The following is a 24,720-nucleotide window of genomic DNA, read 5'->3' as shown; positions in this document are numbered from 1 at the left end:
TTTTCCTTGCAGTGGTCTATAGATGAAAAATTCTTTGCTCTGGAAGAGAAAGAAAAAGAACTGCGTCGGTTTGGTCTTGCTGTGAGAGAGCGAGATCACGACTTCCAGAGACTGCTCTCCTCCCATGAAGCTACTATGCAGGTAAGAGCAAAACCTCTCTCTGACTTGGTGTTCCTCTCCCACTTGTATTCGAAGCCTGCAGCAGGACCCCGTTCCATCGTTTTCTGAAAACCGGGGATTCTGCTTTATATACGGGGAGAAAACCAAAAATAGCGGTCATTAGTTCCATCATTGTAGATTCGAAAGGGAGAGACTTTAGCATTTCTACTTTCTTTTGTGATATGAACTTTGTGAGGCGAGCCAGTGAATATTGGTTTCTGTTCACATACTTCTGATTTATTTCCAATTCTTGTTCATACATAAATACACATTTTCTCTGTCCTTCTCTCTCGCTCTCTCTTACTTTTACTGAAACATTGCCAGGGTGCAAGTATTATATTGTGTTTTCTACACACAGGTCCATGAGGCACATACTATTATCCCTGTTTTATAGAGGAGGAGACAGCCTTCTGAAGCTAAGTACCCTGTCCAAGCTAACATAGCTAATAAGTAGCAGATCCAGTAACCTAGGCAGTATGGCTCCTCCGTTTCCTTCACCGTGTACCTTTGGGTAGTGCAGAAATTGAAACCATCACTATGATAGCAAATACAGTGTTTAGTATTCCTTTCAGCTTATCGTTTTGTGCTTCCCTCTCTAAGGTTACACTGGGGAGAAAATAAGTAAATGAACTGAGTGACCATTTATCCTCATCTAACATTAATTGTTACATGCCCTGAACAAATAGGATAAAGACTTATTTCAGAACGCAATAGGTACGTAAGTGGCCACTAGAGATAGTTTTCTCTATTGTTAGTGTTCATTCCTGGGACATGTATTTAGAGACTTCTGTGTTCTGGGCCTGGTAAAACAAAAATGAATAAAACATGATACTTATTTTCAAGAATCTCACAGCTCCTCCTTCTGTGATAGAGTCTTTTAAGCCCTTTGCTATTTACTAGAGGCGGTTCTTTCCCCCAGAAACTTACAGTGTCCCTTCTGTATTAGGACCTCAGTGCAACATTGCTCTGCAAACTTGGACCAGGGCGGAGTGAGGTAGCGGAGGAGCTGTGCCAGCGTCTACAGCGAAAGGAAAGGATGCTGCAGAACCTTCTGAGTGATTGAAACGAGCAAGTGGTGGAACATGAAATGGAGATTCAAGGCCTGCTTCAGTCTGTGAACTCCAGGGAGCAGGAAAGCCAAGTAAGGACTAATGTGCTTAGCAGAAAAGTATCACATAGTGCATTTATAGTCTGCAAATAGGAAGCATTTGCAGACTGTAGATGTGTGTATGTTTATATATTTTACGGTCAACTCTGTTAGTTTCTTTCCTTCAATTTATTTTCTAGGCCACAGTTTTATTTCTTTACTTATCTATTTAGAGATGGGGGTCTCTGTTTATGCAGGCTGGTCTTGAAGTCCTGGGCTCAAGCAGTCATCCTGCCTTAGCTTCCCAAAGTGCTGGAATTGTAGGTGTGAGCCACTGTGCCTGGCCTTAGACCACAGTTTTATATTGATCATCAAAGTATGAAAAATTGTTTTGCAAATTTTACATTTGGAAGGCTGCCTAAACAATACATGTATCCGTTAGCTTCATTACATACGTTTTCTTTTCCCTAATAATCTGATCATTTTGAGAGAAAGGAGTAGGGGTTGTGGAGTGTTTTGATTTTGATTCTAAATTATTAAGACTAGAGTGATAACTTTGCATTTTCAGCGAAGTTATGGGAAAACTTACACTCAACATGTTTATTCTTAGCTTTTGTTAAATCTGAGTTATCTTAAGAGGAAAAAAAGATTGCATTTTTCCAAGGTCATGATGAGAGAATGAATAATCTCATTACAGTATGGGGTATACTACTTTCACAGTATTTCAGAAGTAAATTTTTTTGGTTTTGAGGTGGCATCTCCCTCTGTCATCCCAGCTGGAGTGCAGTGGCGTGATCTCAGCTCACTGCAACCTGGGCCTCCCGGGTTCAATCGATTCTCCTGCCTCAGCCTCCCAAATAGGTGGGATTACAGGCATGCACCACCATGCCCAGCTAATTTTTGTGTTTTCAGTAGAGATGAGGTTTCACCATTTGGCCATGCTGGTTTCCAGTTCCTGGCCTCAAGTGATCCACCCACCTCGGCCTCCCAAAGTGCTGAGATTACAGGCGTGAGCCACCAAGCCCTGGCCAGGGGTAAATTCTTAACTTTTCTCATTTCTATGTGTTTTCTCCTCAAATGTAAAGACTCTTAGTTGACTTGTGCTGCGTTTCAAAGACCAGTAGCTCAGAATCCCCCTAGTCAGTTTTTAGAGGAAGGCAGATTCTTTCTTGCCTATGTTATTTCACTCCATAATATTTTCTTACTTTTCCTTATCTTGTAAAGGGATTATACTCCACTCCTCTGGTTGTTAGCCCCACTGAAGTAAATACACATCTTGTTAGAAAAGTCCTGCTGTGTGCTTCAGATATTGTTCCTCAAATAGACCTAACAAAATTATTCTAAATTATTTAAGTCTGGCAAGAGGCTAGCATCTTTAAGTTTTCTTTTTAACCTGTTCGTGATTTGGTAGAATTAGTCTTTATTATACCTCAGAAAAAAAATTATGCCCTGTGGGTAATCGAATAATGAAGATGATAGAACTTACAGGAGATTTTTCAACTCAAGAAGATTAATGGTTGTATTCTTCTAGATCTGCTCGTGTAATTTGACATGCAAAAGAAATCACCTGAATAGCTTTTTCAAGACGTAGATTGTGGAGCTCAACTTCAGAGATAGAAATTAGGAGGTATAGGTGGGACTTAAGAATTTGCATTTCTAACAAGTTTCCAGGTGATCGTGATGCTGCTGGCTCATGGACTGCATTGGAGGAGCACTGCTAAAAACTCTTAAATACTGCTAGAAAAGGAGTGCCAAGGCAGATGGGGCGCAGTATATATCTTGTATGTTATTTATTATGTTTTTTCCCCACAGTTTTCACAGATACTTTTATTAAGATACTTTGATAATACACGGATACCTCTAAAATGGTTCCATCGACATCTCCCAAGAGCCCAAATTTTACTTACTGAAAAATGGCAGTGTTTTTTCTCGTATTTCTCTTTGAAATGGTGACAAGAGCTCAGCTTCTCACTTAAAACAGTAGTACTGTTCCTCAGAGACAGTTGGTGTTACGATTCTTCATCTTCTACCCTCAGTAATTTTAATATAAATTTATTATTTCCAGATTTTCTGTTTAAATGCAGACTTTCTGTGCATTAATAGTTACAAAAGTTCTAGATCTTTCCCTTATTGTGTCATTATCTGTCTTAGAAAACTGGGATTTGAAATGAAACTGAGTTTGGTGATTTTGAGATTGAGATTCCCCTGATCATGTGGTCTGATGAAAATGTTTATGTGTGTAATTGCCTCATTCAGTAAATGTGTAGTGAGTGCCTATGATGTGCCAGACACCGTACCGGGTGCTTGAGATTCAGCACCAAGATGCCTTTAGGGCCGGGCGCAGTGACTGAAGCCTGTAATCCCAGGACTTTGGGAGGCTGAGGCGGGCAGATCACGAGGTCAAGAGATCGAGATCATCCTGGTCAACATGGTGAAACCCCGTCTCTAGTAAAAATACAAAAAAAAACTAGCTGGGCATGGTGGCGCGCGCCTGTAGTCCCAGCTACTTGGGAAGCTGAGGCAAGAGGATTGCTTGAACCCAGGAGGCGGAGGTTGCAGTGAGCCGAGATTGTGCCACTGCACTCCAGCCTGGCGCCTGACAACACAGTGAGACTCCGTCAAAAAAAAAAAAAAGAGCTGTATATCAGATAAGTGCATTGAAAAAAAAAATTCAGCACAGTAAGGGATATTGGGGATAGAGAAGAGATTGCTGGGTTCTTTAAAGTTTTATTTCCCAGCTTTATTGAGGTATAATTGCAAATACTGTCTATATTCAAGGTGTGCAACATGATGTTTTGATATACGTATACATTGTGAAATGATTACCACCATCAAATTAACACGTCCGTCACTACGCATTTTATGCATGTGTGGTGAGGACACTAAAGATCTACTCTCTTAGCAAATTTCAAGTAAATAACATAGAATGACTCACTCAAGTAAATAATGCAGTATTATTAACTAAAGTCACCATGCGATACATTAGATTCCCAAAACATATTCATCTTGTACCTGAAAGCTTTTACCCTTTGGCCAGTGAGATTGCTTTTGTGGTTAGGATGTGCAGGGAAGGCCAACCTGATAAGGTGTCACTTGGCAAAGACCTGAAGGGAGCAAACCACACAAATGTTTGAAGAGCAATCCAGTCCGAAGAAACAGCTGTCCAAGAATAAAGACAACTGTTATCTTAATTCCAGAATCTTAACACCTAAGCCTGAGAGTTCTAGCAGAACCTATTTCAGATTCTCTTTTTCTTATCTGTTACAAATGTGTTAAATTCAGTTTTTTCTCCAATGTTCTGCCTGTGAGACTTTTTTTCCATTCACTTTAACTGGGTTTTTCCCTGTAAACTGAAAGCAGGGAAACGATTTCCTAAGAACCCACTGTTTTGTTTGTTTGTTTGCTTGTTGTTTACAAATGATTGACTTTGAAGAAGTAATACCAGGGCCGGGCGGGGTGGCTCATTCTAGCACTTTGGGAGGCCGAGGTGGGTGAATCACCTGAGGTCAAGAGTTGAAGACCAGCCTGGCCATCATGGTGAAACCTCATCTTTATAAAAAAAAAAAAAAAAAGAAAAAGAAAAGAGAAATAATAGCAGAACAAAAATTTTGTTTTACTAGAATATCTTTTTTTTTTGTTTTTTTGGAGACTGAGTTTTGCTCTTGTTACCCAGGCTGGAGTGCAATGGCGCGATCTCGGCTCACTGCAACCTCCGCCTCCTGGGTTCAGGCAATTCTCCTGCCTCAGCCTCCCGAGTAGCTGGGACTACAGGCATGCGCCACCATGCCCAGCTAATTTTTTGTATTTTTAGTAGAGACAGGGTTTCACCTTGTTGACCAGGATGGTCTCGATCTCTTGACCTCGTGATCCACCCGCCTCGTCCTCCCAAAGTGCTGGGATTACAGGCATGAGCCACCACGCCCGGCCCTACTAGAATATCTTTCTAATGTTATTTGTGATTTTCTCTTACTAGGTTGCTGCAGAGAAGATGATGGAAGCCTTAATGGAAAGAAATTCAGAATTACAGGCCCTGCGCCAGTATTTGGGAGGAAGAGACTCCATGATGTCCCAAGCACCCATCTCTAACCCACGAGCTGAAGTTTCCTCCTTTGGCCCCCCTCTTGGAGAACAGACTGATCAAGTAAGAAGTATAGACTTAGATAATTCATGCTGAATGTGTTTCCTTTTTACATTTGAGGTGTAAGTTTGATAATTTTAATACGAAATTGTGAGAATATTCTCAATGCTGTCATTGTGATCATAGTTCCTTCATCTTCCTAAGTCCCCCAGTTTTTTAGAGTCCAGTGCAGATACCTTCCATAGATGATAGTACTTTTTTGACTGCCAAAGAAGATGCCAGCATACCCAGATCGGCATTAGGTGAGTATGAAATTTCATTTCATTCAGGGATTTTGTTTTCTGTTAATCTTTGTATTAATAGGTTTGGCTAAGACTCTTTTTCTGTTCCTACCTTAATGGGAAAAATAAGTTTGGAATTCCTCTGAAAGGCTGAAGAACTGTCCTTACCTTATGTTGAGTTGAGGTTATTGCTTTGGGGTCACAGTTTGGCCCAGAGAAAGTCTGTCCTTATTCTCCTTTTCAGATAGTTTTGCAGGGATTCAGAAATGCAGGAGGTAGTGGTTCCAATCCTGCACAGCAAGGCCATGTGCTGACAGCTTTTCCCGGGTATCTTTCAAGTCTGGGGCCACTCGCTGTGACTTGACATCACCTACATGAAACTGTTAGGTAGGGTAGGCAGTGTACATTGAGTTATTTGCCAAGCCTAGCCCCATTCAGGGGATGGTTTCGAAAAGTCTTATGAGTAGTCATTCTCTAATTTGGAAACTTTATACTAATCAAAGAGTAAAATAATGTTGGATTTGTTTTATTTATTCTTTATTTGCCTTTTTTAAAAAGTGTACTTTTCTCTAAATTTTGTATTTTGGAAATTTCAAACCTACAGAAAAGGGCAAGAATAGTATAGTGAAGACTCATATACATTTTTATTCAGACCAGTTATTAACGTTCTGCCACATTTGCCTTATTTCTTTGTATGTACACACACATATATGTGGATGTAATGTGTTTTCTGAACCATTGGAGAATTTCTTACAGAAATCATGACACTTTATGCTGCATACATCAGTATTTCCTAAGAACAAGGTCATTCTCCTACATAGCTACAATATAATTATCATACTCAGAAAATTTAACCTTGATATAGGCTTAGTATCTAATACGCAGTCCACATTCAGAGTTCCTGTTGTCCCAATAATGTTCTGTATAGCTACCTTGGTTCCCTAGAACCCAGGGCTTATGCATTGTGCTTAGTTGTCACGTCTCTTAGTCTCTAATCTAGAACAGTTGTTTAGCTTTTATTTTTTAGTGAGACTGGCATTTTTGAAGAATTCAGGACTGTGAATATTCCTCAATTTAGCCATTATTGTTTTCTTGTGGTTAGATTCCAGTTAAACATTTTTGGCAGGAATACCATATGGATGAATTATCCCTTCCCCTCCCCTCCCCTCCCCACCCTGTTTCTTTTCTTCTCTTTTTTTTCTGAGACAAAATCTGTCATTGCCCAGGCTGGATTGCAGTGGCGCCATCTCAGCTCACTGCAGCCTCTGCTTCCCGGGTTCAAGCGATCTTCCCACCTCAGCCTCCCAAAGTGGAGCTAGAACTACAGGCATGCGTCACCATGCTTGGCTAGTTTGTTTGTTTTGTTTTGTTTTGTTTTTTTAGAGATGGGGTTTCACTGTGTTGGCCAGGCTGGTCTAGAACTCCTAGCCTCAAATGATCCACCTGCCTCAGCCTCCCAAAGTGCTGGGATTACAGGTGTGAGCCTGGATGACATCTTTCTTAGTGCATCACATCAGTGCATGATAATCAGTTTGTATCATCCTTGGTGATACGAAATTTAGTCATTTGGTTAAGGTTGTAGCTGCCAAATCCCTCCACTGTAAAAGGTGCATTTTCCTCTTTATATGTAAGTCATCTGCTGGCTGAATTTCAGATGTCGACAGTTGTTTTCCAACAATCATTCACTCAGTGGCTGTAGTATCGTTTGAGCCTTGCTTGAACCAACTCTTACATTGGTAGCTTAAAAATAGTGATGTTTCAGGGCTGGGCACGGTGGCTCATGCTTTTAATCCCAGCACTTTGGGAGGCCCAGGAGAGTAGATTACTTGAGCTCAGGAGTTCGAGGCCAATATGATGAAATTCCGTCTCTACGAAAAATACAAAAATTAGTCGAACACGGTGGCACATGCCTGTAATCCCAGCTACGCAGGAGGCTGAGGCAGGAGAACCGCTTGAATCTGGGTGGCAGAAAGATCGCCCCACTGCACACCAGCCTTGGTGAGAGAATGAGACTCAGTCTCAAAAAAAAAAAAAAAAAATTAAGATTTTCTGTTTGTAAAATTTCTTCTTTATTTCTTTGTGGATATTATTTTATAAAGAAGAGCTGTCCTTTCCCTATCTCTGTACTCCATTTGTTTTTATCAATATGGATTTTCAAAAATCATTATATTACTGATTTCGGTCATTATTTCCTTTACTCCTCAAATTAACCCAGATTCGGTCAGTGGGAACCTCATTGAGCTGTTTCTCTGACCCTTTGCCATATCCCCTTCAGTGTTTTTGATTTCTTTGTTTTTTGTCCTTTCATAGTTTCTGGCACAATAAGACGTTCTATGATTACCTTTTACTTTACCTGCCTCAGTCCCAGAATGAGCCGTTATCCTAAAGAGCTCCCTGGTTCCTTTTGGTGGGTAATGGCATTGACAAACTGTGATCTGGGCACAAGATGTCTTCATTGCCACATGAATACCTTTTGCTTCTAGGCCCTTTTAAGTGAGCAGAGGTAGCAGTGAATATTTTTAAGTATGTATGTATGTATTTGTGTACATATGAAGATTTGATACTGACTTCTGTCATTCTAATTTAACAATATAGGTTCTTTTTTCCTTCATTTCATATTTGTATCTCCTTGAAAGCCCTGGTTACTTATAACGTCACTATATTTCAAAATATTTACACATTTGCAGAACAGTATACTATGCAAAAGTAGTTTCAGAATTACTACATAAATACCACTATCAACAGTAAATGTATTCTGTAATGTTTACCTTTTTTTTGTAATTCTTTTTATCCTTAAGGTATTTTTGTAATTCTTTTTATCCTTAGGGTATTTTGCACTGACGGTGTTCAGTTAGTGAGTTGAAAAATATTTGGATTAATTTGTTTTATCTTCTGGGTGGTTTTATTATCTGTTTCCTATATAGATTCATTTGTTTATATTAGGATTGAATTTTAGGTTTTTTATCTCCCATTAATTGACAAGCTGACTTCCATATTAAGAATTAAACATTAACACAGTTCAAAATCCAGTATATAAAATGATATACTCAGATGTCCCATCTCTTTCCCTATCCCCTCTCTCCTGTTGCCACTCATCTCCTGAAGGTAATCAGTTTCATTTCTGGGTTATTCTTTCTGTGTATCTTTTTGCAAAAATCGGCAAATGAATCATCTGTGTCTATGTAATGTATATATGTATATTCTTATTCCCCCTTTTCCTAATCTAAAACCTACTACCTTAGATGTATTCTTAAGCATGTAGCTTGTTTTCGTTAACATAGTCTCAGGATTTCTAAATGACTCCATATAAGTTGATAAAAGATCGTCCTTATTCCTTTTTTACATCAGTATATAGTTCCATCTGTGAATATACTATACTTTATTCAGTCTTTTCTTTATAGAATGCAGGATGACTGTGGTATTTAGCTCTTAGAAATAATGCTACAAAGAACAACCTGCATGTACGTTTTATTTTTTTCTTATTATTGGAATGTGTCCTCAGTAAATTCCTCAAAGGAGGCAGCTGATATCACATTATGTTCATAGCAATTAAAACTAGCACTCTATTTTCATTTTAGGAGACCTGAACACAGTGGCAGGGCTGGAAAAAGAACTGAGTAATGCCAAAGAGGAACTTGAACTCATGGCTAAAAAAGAGAAAGTCAGGTGAGTTTTCTAGTCAAGTCTTAATTTTAAAATCCCTATGATTTTTTCTTTCAAAATAGTTTATATTCAAAAGCGTATAATTCTCCAAGTAGAATATCTGAGTCCAAATGCCAGGTATGACTTTTTTCTTTTTGGGGAAAAATATAAGTTATTTTTTATATACATTATCTCAACAAGATGCTCCTGTTTTTATATTGGGACCATTAAAACTTACTAAGTGCTGGAAAAACACAACTCTCACTCCCCATTGCTAATTGGAATAAAACAACTGTAAAGGCCGGGTGTGGTGGCTCACGCCTGTAATCCTGGCACTTTGGGAGGCTGAGGCAGGCTGATCACTTGAGGTCAGGAGTTGGAGACCAGCCTGGCCAATATGGCGAAATCCCATCTCTACTAAAAATACAAAAATTAGCCGGGTATGATTTCGGGTGCTTGTAATCCCAGCTACTCGGGAGGCTTAGGCAGGAGAATCACTTGAACCTGGGAGGCAGAGGTTGCAGTGAGCTGAGATCGTGCCATCAGACTCCAGCCTAGGAAAGAAGCAAAACTCCACCTCCAAAAATAATAATAATAGTAAATAACTAGTGTAAATAGGAAGTATTGTGTGATTGCTGCTTAGAGTTATGACATTAGACCCATGAAATTAGTTTTATAAACATGAAACGAGGAACTTCGATATAGTCAATGTTTATTGAGTATTCATATGCAATGTACTGTGCTAGGTATTTAAATTAGCACGAATGCTTACAACTCTACATGAAGTAAATGGTGTCGGCCCCATTATTATAGAACAAGAAGCTGAAACACTGATTTCTCTTATAGAATGAGAGTGGAGAATAGTCATGTAACTAATAAATGCCACAGCTTTGATTCAAACTCCTGTCGTTTGTGACTTCACATAATTCCTAAGATTCATTTTTCCCATCTTATGCTTTAACTCCCTTGAGCGTAGACGTTTCATCAGTTCTTTTAGAAGGGGCCTTTCAGCCTTAGAGATTCGCACCCCCCTGCCTTTCCTATATATATTTTCTTTTTCTGTTCCTAGAACAGAAAAAGTCTGATGTACCTACAGAGTCACGAGTGAGGAGTAAAATGGCCGATATTCAAGTTGGAAAAGCAGGCGGGAACCAGATCACTAGGTTTGTTAGAAGAATTAAATATAGACAGGAAATATGTATTTCCTAAATATATACACAGCTGGTTGCATATTCAGCTGTGATGTTGAGGAAATATGAGGACCACAGCGCAGAGTTACAGACTACAACTAAAAGCTTGTTTGTTACTCTGGCATCTCTTTTAGAAGATCAGTCGGTGTCGTGGCTTCCTAAATTAACTTTAGCTAGCTAGTCTAAGTAGCTCCTTAGATTTTTTTTCTACCTTTTGCCATAGCTAGATGTATAATATGGAACCTGTGTTTGTGTTTGTGATGGAATTAACATTTTATCTTTTGATTTTATTACCATATTTCTGCTTACAAACAGACTCATGTTTTTGACTCAGTTAGTTTTTAGGATATGAGAATGTGTGGCATTCAAGAAATACCAGTTTTTAAAATCCCCTAGTCTCTTTTCCTTTTTGAGGCTCTACCTTAGCCGTTATCTGATTATTCATGTCAGGTATTTTAGTTTCCACGTGCTCTTCCTGTTTTTCTCACATATACCAAATCCAGAGTAATGTGACTTTTTGGTTCTGTCCTGTTTTCAGAATCATGAAATTCTAATGCCTATGAATGGGTATTTTGAGGGGCTGATACTTAACTATTGCTAACTAGCTTTAGAGGGTTTGTGTAAAATAACTTGCCCTTACCATAAAGACTGTGTGAATACGCGGCATCTGCTGAGAAGACGTGATAGCCTAGTGGCTCTGAGTCAGCTTCCTTGAGTTCACATTCTAGATTTACCACTTACTAGGTAGCCCTGTGATTTTTGAACAAGTTAGTTAGTTTCTCTCAGACTCAATCACCTTGTCTGTAAGTTGAAGAGTGGAAATCACCTTATGTTTAAATCAAAGAGGAGTTATCTCATAGGATTGTTGTGAGGATTCACTCCTTCATTCATTAGCTATATGGGAACCTTCTCTCAGCTTGGGCTTGTGCTGGGGATGAGGTAGTGAATGAAATCCGCAAGGTCTCTGTCTCTATGTAGTTAATTTCCACTGGGGAGATACAGACAATAAACAAATAGATAGAATTATGATAGTAAGTGATATGAGGGAAATGATAGAAAGTAACATGGATGGAGACCATCTTAAATAGGGTGGCCAAAGAAGGCTTCTCTGAGCAGATGACACATAAGCTGGGACCTGAGGATCAGAAAGAGACAGCCCTGGGAAAGATATTTCAGGCAAAGGGGGTAGTAGTTGTAAAGGCCTTGAGTTAAGGGAACATCTGGTGTTCCTAGAACAGAAAAAGTCTAGTGTACCTACAGAGTCATGAGTGAGGAGTAAAATGGCAGATACTAAAGTGGGAAAAGTAGGCAGGAAGCAGAGCACTAGGTTTGTTAAAAGAATTAACTCTATACAAAGTATTTGTTAGAGAGCCGGTGACATAGTAAATGTTAGCAGATATGGTTATTATCATGATTTTTTTTTTTTGAGACAGAGTCTTGCTGTGTCACCCAGGCTAGAGTGCAATGGCATGATCTCCACTCACTGCAACCTCCACCTCCCAGGTTCAAGCAATTCTCCTGCCTCAGCCTTCTGAGTAGCTGGCATTGCTGGCATTCACCACCATGCCTGGCTAATCTTTGTATTTTTAGTAGAGACCGGTTTCACCATTTGGGTCAGGCTGCTCTCGAACTCCTGACCTCATGATCCACCCGCCTGGTCTTCCCAAAGTTCTGGGATTACAGGTGTGAGCCATGGCGCCCAGCCTATGATGAGTTTTAATGAACTTTGTCATAACCAAGTATTTGTCATTTTCTGTTGAGAACACTGAAAGTTCAGGGCATGTAGCGCTAGCTTTTGGCAGGATTCCTTCAGAGGTGGTGGCATGTTCTTCCATCTGGGGGCATGTAATGTTTGGTGATCTCTTGTGATGTTAGCAGCTTTTGTGGTTTGATGCCTAATCCATTAATTCATTAAGGGTTGAAAAATGGAGATATCCTAATGCTATCATTTTTTCCTCTATTAGCTGAAGTACTTACATTAAAACTTCATCTCTTTTTGCTTCTGCTAATGGTCACCATTCTTTTTCAGTCACATAATAAGCTTGTTAAACAAATTTGGTGTGTTTTATGGTGCCAGTTAAGGTGGAAGACATTATTAAAAAGAACTATTACATCTTCCCATAAAACATCCTTTGTTACCATACTACATGGATTTTTTATTTGATCCTGTAGAACCCTATTCTTGTCTCGTTTTCCCTTGCATTACTGGCTGATAGTGATATGATATGCAAAAGCATTTGCCTCCGTGTTAAAATGTAAACATGGCAGATATTGTTTCCTCTATTCACAGTTGGAATTTTGTGCTCTACAGTCCATGATGGCTGTGCAAGAAGAAGAGCTGCAGGTGTGGGAAGAAGAGCTGCAGGTGCGGGAAGAAGAGCCGCAGGTGCGGGGAGAAGAGCCGCAGGTGCGGGAAGAAGAGCTGCAGGTGCGGGGAGAAGAGCTGCAGGTGCGGGAAGAAGAGCCGCAGGTGCGGGGAGAAGAGCTGCAGGTGCGGGAAGAAGAGCTGCAGGTGCGGGGAGAAGAGCTGCAGGTGCAGGCTGTTGATATGGAGCCTCTGACCAGGAAAATACAGATTAAAGAAGACCTCATAAAGGTCCTTCAAAACTTTTTACAGATCATTGGAAATGTTCACATCTCAGATTACCTGTAGGGCATCTTTGGACGCTATGCACACATTGAATCCCTTGCCCAGTGCTTATCAGTATCTGACTTGAAAGTATAGGCAGACTGTCTGAAGAACATTTGTTCCTCTGCTCCTCAACTGAATAATGCTTTTATTACTATTTTCATGTTTACACTTACTCTTCTACTTCTAGGACCTCCACATACAACTGGTTATCCTGAAGACATACCAGCTGTGGAACGCCTGACCCAGAAAGTATTACTTCTTTGGGAAAAAGTTGCTTCAGTAGAATCCCAGGGTCAAGAAATTTCAGGAAACCAAAGATGACAGGTAAGTCATTGGAATATAGACTCACTCTCTCAATGTCTGTCTGTCTGTCTGTCTCTCTCTCTCTCTCTCTCTCTCTCTCTCTCTCTCTCTCTCTCCCCCCATATATATATATACACACACACACACACACACATTTATACATATATATATATACATACATTTATATATATATATATATATATATGTATGTATGGAGTCTCACTGTGTCACCCAAGCTCGAGCGCAGTGGTACGACCATGGCTCACTGCAGCCTCAAACGCTGGGGCTCCAGGCATCTTCCTGCCTCAGCCTCCTGAGTAGCTGGAGCTGCAGGTGCATACCACCACACCCGGCACAAACCTTGTTTTTCTACTGTGAAATAAACCGTGGTGTTGGTTTTTCATAAATGGTATTTCATCGGGAAACTGCTCTAAAGTTTCCTACTTTGATCGATAGCAGCTATAGATGCCTCTTTCTGACATGTGGTTCTGTAAAGAGCAGCAGTTCTTTTGGACACATACCAATAGTTATCCCTCACACTCATACATAAGTCATCTCCCTCTCAACTGAATCTTTCTCCTCTATCTGCATTTAACCATGTTCACATCTCTCCCAGTTTAAAAAAAGAAAGAAACCCCTGCCTTTGCCCCAGCTTTCTTTGTAGCTACAGCCCCGTTTAACCTTTCTTTTGCAACAGACTTATTTGCCTGTACTCCCTGTCTCCATTAGCATCTCTCTCACTAACTACTCACCCCATTCCATTCTGGCTTTCAACTCTACCTTAAACAGCTCTTTGTTGGTTATACATTATCATAGCTCGTTATCTTTATAGCACTATTACACTCACAATGGCACACCTCTATGATTAATGAATGTCTTTTTCCTCCAGTAGATAGTAGGCTTTCCCTTAGAACCTGGAACGGAGTCTTTCCCATAGAAGGTGCTCAATAAATATTTATTGAATGAATGAAGAATACTGGTAACTCCTATTATTTATGTTTCCCTCTTGCCTGTCCCGTTTCCCTCTTACTCCTTTCTCTTAGCTGCTTTCCTGTGCTTCTAGGTTCTCTCTCCTTTTTCTCCTTTTTGCTCCCATGTTTGAATTGCACCTTACAGGGTTTTAAAGATTAAAAAAATAGTGAATATGACATTGATTTGAAAACTATACAATACTATCAAAAGCTTAAGTACTAAGATAGCGGACTTTTTAAGTCATAGTACATGCTAATGCATTTTCTTGCTTCTTGGGAAAACTGTAGAATACTATCAAAAGCTTAAGTACTAAGATAGCGGGCTTTTTAAGTCATAGTACGTGCTAATGCATTTTCTGGTTTCCCAGGATGAACTGTGGCTTCATGTCTCACTGCTCCATTTGTGTATTGCTTCTTCTCTCTCCTTTTCTCAGTTGCTGCTGATGCTAGAAGGACTAGTGGATGAACAGAATCAGCTCAGTGAGGACTTAGAAGCAAAGAGATGGCTCTCTAGCAGTCTGGTGAAGTTCCATGCCCATCCAGAGAGGTAAGAGAATGGCTATTTTTCCTTTTATTCTTTGTTGAAATTTTTATTTCTTTTACTATTGTATTCTTTTTATGCCTTTTCTTCTTCCTGAGGTGTAGATGCTTATGATACTGAACAGGGGATAAAAAACAAGGACAATTCCTGGGGCTACCCACGTTGTCATTTGTTTTATGGATTGCTTTGCGCCTCAGTGTCAAAATCTTAAGTCAGGAATAGTGCCTGTTTCACACAGCGATTGCAGAGATTAAATGAGAAGACAGCTTTGGTGTCTAAAACAATGCCTTGCATATAGTCAGCACTCAATGTATGTTCCTTTCCTTTTGTGATCCATGTCCTGTTAAAGGCTGTTCTGTTATAAAAGTAAGGCTACACCCTGTCTCTACTGAAAAAAACAAAAATTCGCAGGGCACGGTAGTGTGCGCCTGTAGTACCAGCTACTCGGAAGGCTGAGGCAAGAGAATCACTTGGACCCAGGAGGCGGAGGTTACAGTGAGACAAGATCGTGCCACTGCGCTCCAGCCTGGCGACAGAAAGACACTCTGTCTCAAAAAAGAAAAGTCGGGGTATAAAGGGCACTGATAACACATAGACAGAGGAAGGGGAGCATCACACACTGTGGTCTGTTGGGGGGAAATAGGGGAGGGACAGCAGGGGGTGGGGAGTTGGGGAGAGATAGCATGGGGAGAAATGCCAGATATAGGTGATGGGGAGGAAGGCAGCAAATCACACTGCCATGTGTGTACCTATGCAGCAATTTCACATGTTCTTCACATGTACCACAAAGCCTAAAATGCAATTTAAAAAAAGAGAGAAAAAAAAGGGCACTGATATTTATTTAATATCATTGAAGAAAATATATTAATTTGGATGGCTGATATCACCCCGAGACCACCGATAGCCATCATGACGAATACATTTTCTTCTACCTGTTGATTTTTGGTCATATGTATGATGCCTCTCTGAATCATTTTATATTCTCTTCATTTCTTTTCCTCATTTTGCCTTCTCTTTAGCACCTTTTACTGTTTTTCACTTTTTATTTTTTACTATTCAGTTTTTTTCTAATTTATTGTTGGGCTTTAAAAATGTTTTCTTTGTACCAGGAAAATGAAGGCAGAGGAAAGGTATGATAGGACCAGTTGATTTTGTGACTTTTTTTTTTTTTTTTTTCAGCAAAGCGATTTATTAGAAAGAGAGAGAGAGGTTCCAGATAAGTTTGGGGTTTTTTTGAGATGGAGTCTTGCTCTGTTGCCGACGCTGGAGTCCAGTGGCACATTCTCGGCTCACTACAACCACTGCCTCCCAGGTTCTAGTGATTCTCCTGTCTCAGCCTCCTGAGTAGCTGGGATTACAGGTCCATGCCACCATGCCTGGCTAATGTTTGTATTTATATTTATTTCCTTATTTATTTGTATATTTTAGGGAAGGCTTGGATTGATGTGTTTATCTATCTAGCTATCTAATTATTTAGAGGCAGCCTGACATCTACTCATTTATTTATTTAGACGCAGGCTTGCAACATTTATTTATATACTTACGTATTAGTGTGCAGCCTTGCATTTATTTATTTACTTACCTATCTGTATAATGATTTAGAGGCAGGCTTGCATTTATTTACTTAGATGCAGGCTCGCATTTATTTATTTATTTATTTATTTTAGACCGAGTCTTGCTCTGTTCACCAGGCTGGAGTGCAGTTGTGCAATCTTGACTCACTGCAACCTCTGCCTCCTGGGTTCATGCGATTCTTCTGCTTCCATGAGATCAGCCTGGGCCATTGCAAATATGTAGATGTGAACTGCCCCTGCTTACCTCACCTGTATTGGGTAGTGAATCCTCATGATTCAAGCAGAGGCTTTCCTGCCAGGATGTCTGAACTCAACAGAGGGTTCTTTGGTCTTAGAGAAAGAAGCAAAGATCTGATCTGCCACCGGAAGAAAGTGAGTGTCTTCTGTCTAGGAATCCAGAGTCTAATTTACATACCTGTCCACAATGTGTGTGTGCCCTTTGCTCTGCATTATCTCTAACACTTATCATTCACCTTTTTAATAAAAGCCATTCTAACAGGTACGAGGTGATATCTCATTATGGTTTTAATTTGCATTTCCCTAATGATTAGTGATGCTGAGCATTTGCAAAAAGCTAATTCTTATTCCTTAATGTTGAGAACTGACTTAACATTGTGACAGATACGAAGCAATCGGGTAAAAACAAAACAATGCCATTCAAACAGGCGATCAGATGTGCACATAGGCCTTTGTGGGACAAATGGGAACCCAGCGCGCAGAAAGGCCAATTATATGGAAGCGATACCACAGGTGAGTTAGGAAACGTGAAAAAAAAAACAATAAGAGATATAATTAAAAATAGACCTTATGGATTCACACCATCACTACAAATACCGGAAGCCCTGGAGTTTCATTGGGGGAAAGAAATATTTGCTGTTTATGCATGATCAAAACTAACCAAAAGGCTAGATCCTGAGTGACTTTTCAGGTATTTACATTTACAATTTAAACTTAGCCAAAGAAAGTCCACTTTGAGATAGAAATATGAAAACCCAAATTAGCCTGGGTAAAAATCAGATCTCTAGGCAATGTTTGATTTTCTCACTTTAAAGTGGGAAATTCGATCAGATGTACCTTACAGTTTTTTTGGTGTTAACATTCATGGTTCATAATTTTTTTTTTGAAGAATATAGGTATACCGAAACCAATAGAACAAGATAACATATATCCAGAAGGCACTTTAAAAATAGGTAAACTTCATTCAAGTGAGACATTTTTAAGCAGAAGAAACCCTTAAGGCTTAGGAATAATGCTGTGCCCACATTCAAGACTAATGGCAAAGTGCATTTGAGTTAAGGTAGTTGGAAAGGGTTTACACAGAACGGTAACATCACACAGTGTAAATGAGGGGTGGGACCATCAGCCTTCAGAAGTGGTTTTATTTGGTGAAACCACTTCCTTTATTTTGTCACAAATGCTGGGGGGCACATATTGGAGATGGCCACCAGCCTGATGAAGCCTGAGCAGAGACTTAGACACAGACATTCCCAGGAGCCTGCCAAATCTCAGGCCCACAAAGCCCAAGTACGATGGGTGCCTGGGAATTGAGTGGCTTCGTGTAAGGATCTTTCTTCTTTGACATGGGTGCACATCTCTTCACAGCCTCAATGGCCGTGCTCCTGAACACCACTGCACATGTATACTGTGAATCAACCCTACCACAATCCTGTGACCTACATGTGAACATGCTTTGTTTTGGGGAATAGCAAAGGTCAGTGGCTTTGTGCCAAGCCAAGCGGCTCTGTCAATCGTTGATCCATATTAGCTGCTCTGGGCCCTGCTCTGTTCAATATTTTGGTGACCTGAATGGAGATATAAAACATATAATTAATTCTACAAATCATTCCCCATCAGGGGGCCACTGCATAATTTGTGGAAATGCACATCAAATATTTGGATGACTTGGATAATTGGGGAATGATTCAGTATTTACAAGTGACAATTCCAAGTCGCAATATTTATAGAGATGAAAGAAAACATGACCCAGAAACAGCTGTCAGGGAAGGCTGGAATATTCAGAGGTCAAACGACCCGAAGGTAAGTAAAAGCTCCAAATGCTGCCACTGAGAGGAAAAAGAAGCCAATGTGACATTGGGATGTATAAAGATTGATATTGGACAGACAGGCAGGAACTCCTTGTACTAAAGTAATTAGTCATAACGCTAAGTATATTATCATACTCAGATTTTGATTTCTACACTTTAAAAGCGTGGGAAAAGACCAGAGATAAGCCTGAAAGGAACAATAACAAAGTCTAAACGTTAAGAAATTTCCATCTGAGGAAAAGCCATACGATCTGCTTTAATTAAAACATCGATGAATAACTTCAAGAGTATCCTCAAGAAATAGAAAGGTGCTGGGTAATCGTTCCTGCCTCAGTTTCTTCCACGTGCTTAGATTTATAGAGACAGTTTGTCTGGCATCATTGGCACAAGGATAACAACCAGAAAGTGAGGTTGGCTGCTTGGCAGGGTGGCTTCACCTCCACCTCTCAGTAGCTGGGGTTCTCAGGCCTTTGGTCTCGGACCAAGAATTACACCATTAGTTTCCCTAGTTCTGAGGCCTTCAAGTTTGGACTGAGCCAGACTACCAGCATCCAAAGGTCTCCACCTTGCAGATGGCGTGTCCTGGGACCTAGATTCCATAACTGCATGAGCCAATTCCCCTAACAAATCCTCTCTCACATATCCCTCTATCCATCCTATTGATTCTGTCTCTCTTGAGAACCCTGACTAATACAGGGAGAAACTCCTTACTCCCTGGCCGATACTCTTTCCAGAAAGACCTTGAGCACCATCTCAGGAGAAAATCAATACCCAAGACCTCCAGGGCAGAGTTCTGGGATTTCCCACCTGGCCCAAAGCTGTCATGTTCACTAACCATTAGCACTGATCAAGCAAAGGGGACTTTCATGTGTCAGAGTGACTGCAAGGATGTACTTGTTCTGTCCCGATTTGGAAAGAAAGACTTCCCAAGGAAAGATGATAGGGAAAGGGATACAGGGTTTAAGGGTAAGAGGCAACTGGAAACCAGTTCCCTGTCGTGACGCAGCCCTTTCCTGGGACACACATGGGCGCGCACACACAGGATGCAGCTGGACTTCCCACCTGGTAGACTGCTTGGCCAGCATGGCCACGTAGGTGACCACGAAGCTCTGAAACTTAGCCCGTTGTTCCTCCCAGCGGTCATCCACTGAGTAGTAGTTGGGCAAGGGTGCTCCAAACAGGATCTCACTGCACAGGAGGGAGCTCTTCAGATTGTCTGCAGAGAGGCCCTCATCCACGTACCAATAGAACTCAGGGTGAGTCATGGCCAGCTCCAGGGAGCCTGCAAGGACAGGGGTGGAGGCCCCAAGAGTTCAGCCGGTCAGCTCCCACCAACCCTCCTCCCCCAAGGCCATCCAGTCTCATTGCAGCCCTGCCTCCCAGGATTCTCCCCTGCCCACATCTACCAAAACTCCACCCCAGGCCCCACAGCCACTCTCTCACCCTGCCCTACCCTTCCTCAAGCCCCTCCCTAATTTACCTAAAATGAACCCTACCTCAGTCTTCTTCAACCCCAATCTTTCTCCTGTCTTCCTCTGGCCAGATTCCTGGTTCTCTCTTACCACATCCTGGCCTTTCTCTAACCAGCCTCACATCTGAGCCCCATCCCACGCTTTATCTACTTCCGACCACAGCAGAACCCCCAAAAGCCTTCACCTGGGTCTGCGTCCAAACTTCCCTCCAATCTCTCCTTCAGTTCCCTCTCACGCTCACCTCACACCTGAGCCCAGCCCTTTTCACCTTGTCCTCTGGCCATGCCCAGCACTCAGCTCCAGACTGACTGGGCCCGGACCAAATCTCCCTAAAGGGCTGTATGAAACCAGCTCCTACGCCCCACCCCGGCATCCCGGCCGCTCACCCCGGATGTCTGCCAGGTCCTGGCCCATGCCGTCATAGGAGATCTTGCCGCCCCTCTCGGTGGGGAAAAAGTAGGTCATGAGCGAGCTGGGGGCGATCAGTAGGAGTAGGAGCCCAGCGGCAGTTAACACTGTCCTCCTGCCCCAGATCAGGGCCCTGTCTTCTGGGCCCCCGGAAAGGCCTCACCCTTTGCTTCTTCCTCCTGCTCCTCCTCTAGCCACACGTCCTGCAGCAAGGGGTCATCCTCTGTGTCCATAGCCTGCAGGAGAGGGAGAGGGTCAGCAGGCTGGAGAGACAGGGAGGGAAAGGGGCCCTGTGGTGTAGTTGGCGCAGCCCTGGGTAGCAATTCTGTCCACTCACAACCAAATACTTAGACTGCAATGGAATTGAATCAGACATGCATCAACACAACTGAATTTAACCACCTGTAAAAAACACAAAGAAAATTCCTGTTATTTGCCCATCACCTCTCCCTTTTGGGTCTTGGCTTGAAAGCCAAGGCCACGGAACAAAGGAGAATTGCAGACAGAAAGGATGTTTCTCCTGGGGGGATGGATATTTTTTTAAAAATCTGACCGCACAATTTTCTAATTTTTACTGCATCCTCTGACACTAGAACTCTCAAGGCCAACGTAAGCTGCGACTCCACTGCAACCACTCTTATTTAATGGATAGCTGTAAAGTACCTCCAGGAAGTATCAGGGTGCAAGGGAAAGAGCATGATCTTTGGAATCAGGCAGACCCTGATTTGGGTCCTGGCTGTGTATCAGCAAGGCAGTGAGCCTCCCTGAACTTCGGAGTCCTCATCTATAAAATAGAAGTGGCCATTGCTGCCTCGTACGACTGTGGGGTCAAAGGTGGAAGTACTCTGCGGTCTGTGTAGTATGTTAGTTATTGTCTGTCACATAAGCAGATTTCTTTGCTCCCCGCTGGGGACTGTAGCATGCTCAACCATTGCCCGGGAACTGTGCCAGGACTAGGTGCCTGTCACAGCTCTCCTGGAGAACCCTCAGTAGCTTCCCACCCCCTCTCTGGGATGCTGCAGCTGCAGCCACTGTTTCTCAGGCTCGGGCCACTTACTATGCAGCTCCAGCAACATCAAACCTTTGGGCATGGGCAGGGGCCGGGCATCTGCCTCCCAGAGACTTCAGCGCAGCAGCAGGAGGGCCTGGCAGGAGAGGGCAGGGCTGGGCAACCAGAGGACTCCAGCGGGGTGGTCCAAAGAGAAGAGGCTTTCCGACATCCCTGGCATGGCCTGGGCCCCTTGTCCTGCCTGCCCTCTGGACAGAGACTCATTATCCAGTTAGATGCTAGGCAGTGAGAGGAGGAAGTTAATTATGCTAGCGATAGCTAATTAATGCTGCCTTTCCTATTAACATTCTCTGGAGTGCTCCATTTAAATTAGACAATCTGTCCAGGAAGAGAGGCTGTTGTCAGTCCAGAGAAAGTAAGCAAGAGGAGGTGAAGGAAGGAGGGAAACATAGACAGGAAAAGAGGAGAGAGACAAAGGGGAGAGTGGAATGGTGGGGGATGAAGGAGAGACTGAGATGCAAACAGGGAAAGGAGAATCAACAGGAAGAGTGACTAAGGATGTGGGGGAGAGGACGGGTGCGCAGCAGGAGATTTGCAAGAGAGAGGCCTGGAAGGGGCGGGAATTGCTCCTGTAATATGCAAGATTCCTATCAATGACATAATCAAACTTCCATTTGCAGCGCCCTAACATAAGCCTGCCAGCTTGCCGAGGGGGTGGTAACTGCTCTGAGGCCCAATTTGTGTTCGCACTGGAGGCAGCTCAGACTGACCCCATCTCCAAAGGGAAAAACCCAGTCTGCACGTGGAGGTGAGGAGTGTGGGAGCCTCTGCCCCATTCTTGGCCTCAGAAGAAGAAAGCTGATGGGAATAAGGTGGAGAGGGGAGGGGCCGCATTTGCAGTTTTCTGGGAACTGCATCCATCCATCCTGCCCGTGCCTCAGCCTGCCTGGTGGGGAGTACAGTTTAGTGTGTTGGTGTTGCAGGGGGTCAAAGGCCAGGATTCTGGGTCACAGCAACACTCCCTGGGTGATCTGAAAGCCCCTTGATCCCATTGCTATTCCACCAGGAATGTCACTGCCTTCCCCCAGTGGTCCACATTGAATTCATCATTCAAGTCCTTGCTCAAGTGTCACCTCTGCCAAGAAGCCTTCCTAGATCTGAACCACCCTCCCATCAGCTGCCTGTCTAAGCTTCTCACCGTCCTTACCAGATTTCACTTGGAGGTAAAAATTACCGCAGGGAAGGGAGGGAGAGGCAGTGGAGCAGTGTTAAGAGCTATGACTTTGGAGGCAGACAGACTTGGGTGCAAATCAAGATTTAGGGCAGGCAGTTTAACTTTGCTCAGCATCAGTCTCCCCATCTGCAGAATGGGTGGAACAGTGCTCACCGCCAAAACTGTCAGAAGGATGGCGTAGACAACAGACTGAGTACAGTGCCTGGCTGACATCAGTGCCTGGGAAATGGCAGCTACTATTCTTTTACAGGCTCCTTCCCTCTGAAGGCTGGAACCCCTAACAGATACATGGAGCAGGCTGTGTTTTCCAAAGAGGCTGCAACAATATCTGCCATCTTAGGTGCTTATCTCAGGACGTGACTTTGCCTCTCCTCCTATCAAGCAGGCAAGGCTGCCATAGTCACCAGCCCACCCGGATTCAAGGGGAAGGAATGCAGACATTAGGAAGTAAAGGAAGATGCGGCTTCCTCCTGGCTCTCTTCGGATGCTCATCCTTGGGATCAGCCACCATGCTATGAGAACGCCCAAACTAGCCCATACAGAGAGATCACACGTAGGACTTCCTGCCGACAACCAAGCTGACAGCCAGCATCAACCACCATGTACTGTGAGCATGTAAGCGACGCTGCAGATAATCCCAGCCCCCAGTCATTGAGTAACCCCTAGCCTTCCAGTCTTTCTAGCCAAGGCCCAGACACCACGGAGTGGAACTCAGCCATCCTCTCCTGTGCCCTGTCCTGACCCGCAGAATGCACGATAGTTGTTATATGTCTCTGCGCTCTGGGACGTTTTGTTACATAGCAATAGCAACTGGAACAATTGCAGTGAAGCCTTGTTCTATGTGTGACTCCATGCCCTGCAGACAGCATTCGCTGGATTGAAGTGACCAGAAAATTGGGCCCAGCCACTCCACCTCTCAGTGAGAGCCCTACAGGCGGGTAGACATGAGCTTTACGGGAGCAGGGACTTAGTTGTCATACTCCCTGTTGGGTTCTCATGGCCTAAAATATCCTTAGGGAGAGGGGCAGTCAGATATTTGTTGAGTGAAAGAAGAAAAAGAAGTCTCCGATGAACTTGGGTTAGGTATCCGATAGAACTTTCCCCTGGACAAATGAATTAACGGCATTTGCAGCGACCTGGATGATACTGGAGACTATTCTTCTTTTTTTTCTTTCGACTAAGCCTCTTCAATACCGTCTTTCAGAAGTTCACACACACGCACACACAGATCAGAACAAGGTGGGGCCGCGGAGGGGAGCGGGGATCTGGGACTTGGGAGGTCCATAGCCTGGATTCCTTTCTGCCCGGCTATCCAGGGGCTGGAAGAGGTGGAAGGGAGAATTTACAGAGCTTTTACAGGCATGTTTCTTATCCCAGGGAGAAGGGTCCTGCACCAGGAACTTCCCAAATGTCCTACCGAAAACAAAAGGAGAGGTTCTGGGATTAGCAAGAAACTAGGCTGAAATCTGGGTGGAGGAGGGACGAAAATATACTTGCAAAAAACGGGAGGTGGGGGCGTAGCTACCACAGGGCTCGGTCCTTTGGCCGGAGGAAAGGGAAGAGTCTGTCCGTCTGTAGGCGAGGCCTGGAGCCACAAACCCAATCACTGGACTGAATCACCCCGCGGAGAAAAAAGAAGGCGGAGCCTGCCGACCTGGAGGCGGGGTTTTGTCAGAGCGAGGGCGGAGCTTATGGAGGAAGCGGGGTTTTGTCAGAGCCAGGGCGGAGCTTATGGAGGAGGCGGGGTTTTGTCAGAGCGAGGGCGGAGCTTGTGGAGGAGGCGGGGTTTTAGGGACCAAACCGAGATTGCTCGGCTGAGGGCGCTAGGCTTTGAGGGTGAGGGGGCCTGGAGCGACTGAGGGTCCGGCGTTTGGCCGGGATCCCGTAAAGCGGCGTCCCTTGGGGTGTGGGTTTTGGAGGGGTTCCTGAGGAACTGGATTCGGAGCTTGCTCGCAAAGCAAGACGTTCCGTGGAGGCGGAGTTTACGACGTGTTAAAGTCTGATGGCCCCAGAAGCGAGTGTGCCGGGCGCCCATTGGGTCCGCGGGATGACTGCAGAATGAGCCTGGGGGGTCGAGGGGCACAGAGTGGGGCC

At 43.1% G+C, this 24,720-nt stretch overlaps 1 protein-coding gene and 1 long non-coding RNA gene across 8 annotated transcripts; both read left to right on the top strand.

Annotated features, from left to right (window-relative positions):
- LOC135269414 (golgin subfamily A member 6-like protein 26) lies at positions 1-14,139 on the top strand. Of its 7 annotated transcripts, none has more exons than XR_010337708.1 (7): positions 1-141; positions 1,106-1,300; positions 5,220-5,387; positions 5,529-5,626; positions 9,184-9,271; positions 12,728-12,844; positions 13,257-14,139. XR_010337708.1 is itself a non-coding variant. In XM_064363299.1 (7 exons), exons 6-7 carry the CDS (start codon positions 12,752-12,754, stop codon positions 13,308-13,310), a joined length of 252 nt encoding a protein of 83 aa, XP_064219369.1. In that variant the 5' UTR covers positions 1-141; positions 1,106-1,300; positions 5,220-5,387; positions 5,529-5,626; positions 9,184-9,271; positions 12,749-12,751; the 3' UTR covers positions 13,311-14,139. The 7 variants fall into 7 exon arrangements, 3 of the variants coding, with proteins under 3 accessions (XP_064219369.1, XP_064219370.1, XP_064219368.1); XR_010337706.1 differs by having other exon boundaries at positions 12,728-12,865; XR_010337707.1 differs by having other exon boundaries at positions 12,728-12,886.
- A 37-nt stretch (positions 14,140-14,176) lies between these two features.
- On the top strand, positions 14,177-16,960 carry LOC135269415 (uncharacterized). Its single transcript, XR_010337709.1, has 2 exons — positions 14,177-14,890; positions 16,552-16,960. It is a non-coding gene; the product is annotated as an uncharacterized LOC135269415 (long non-coding RNA).
- Positions 16,961-24,720: the final 7,760 nt, after the last annotated feature.

Source organism: Aotus nancymaae, unplaced genomic scaffold (assembly GCF_030222135.1).
Source record: "Aotus nancymaae isolate 86718 unplaced genomic scaffold, 86718_ANA_hifiasm-v0.15.2.pri h1tg000053l, whole genome shotgun sequence".
NCBI classification, from domain to species: Eukaryota; Metazoa; Chordata; class Mammalia; order Primates; family Aotidae; genus Aotus; species Aotus nancymaae.
Note: the sequence above shows the minus strand (reverse complement) of the source record. Positions and strands in the feature narration are given on the sequence as shown.

Coding starts and splice junctions, on each gene's coding strand:
- LOC135269414 (XM_064363299.1), top strand. CDS start 12,752: ATGATGGCTGTGCAAGAAGAAGAGCTGCAGGTGTGGGAAGAAGAGCTG. Junction 12,950..13,256: donor TGCGGGAAGAAGAGCTGCAG/GTGCGGGGAGAA, acceptor TTCTACTTCTAG/GACCTCCACATACAACTGGT.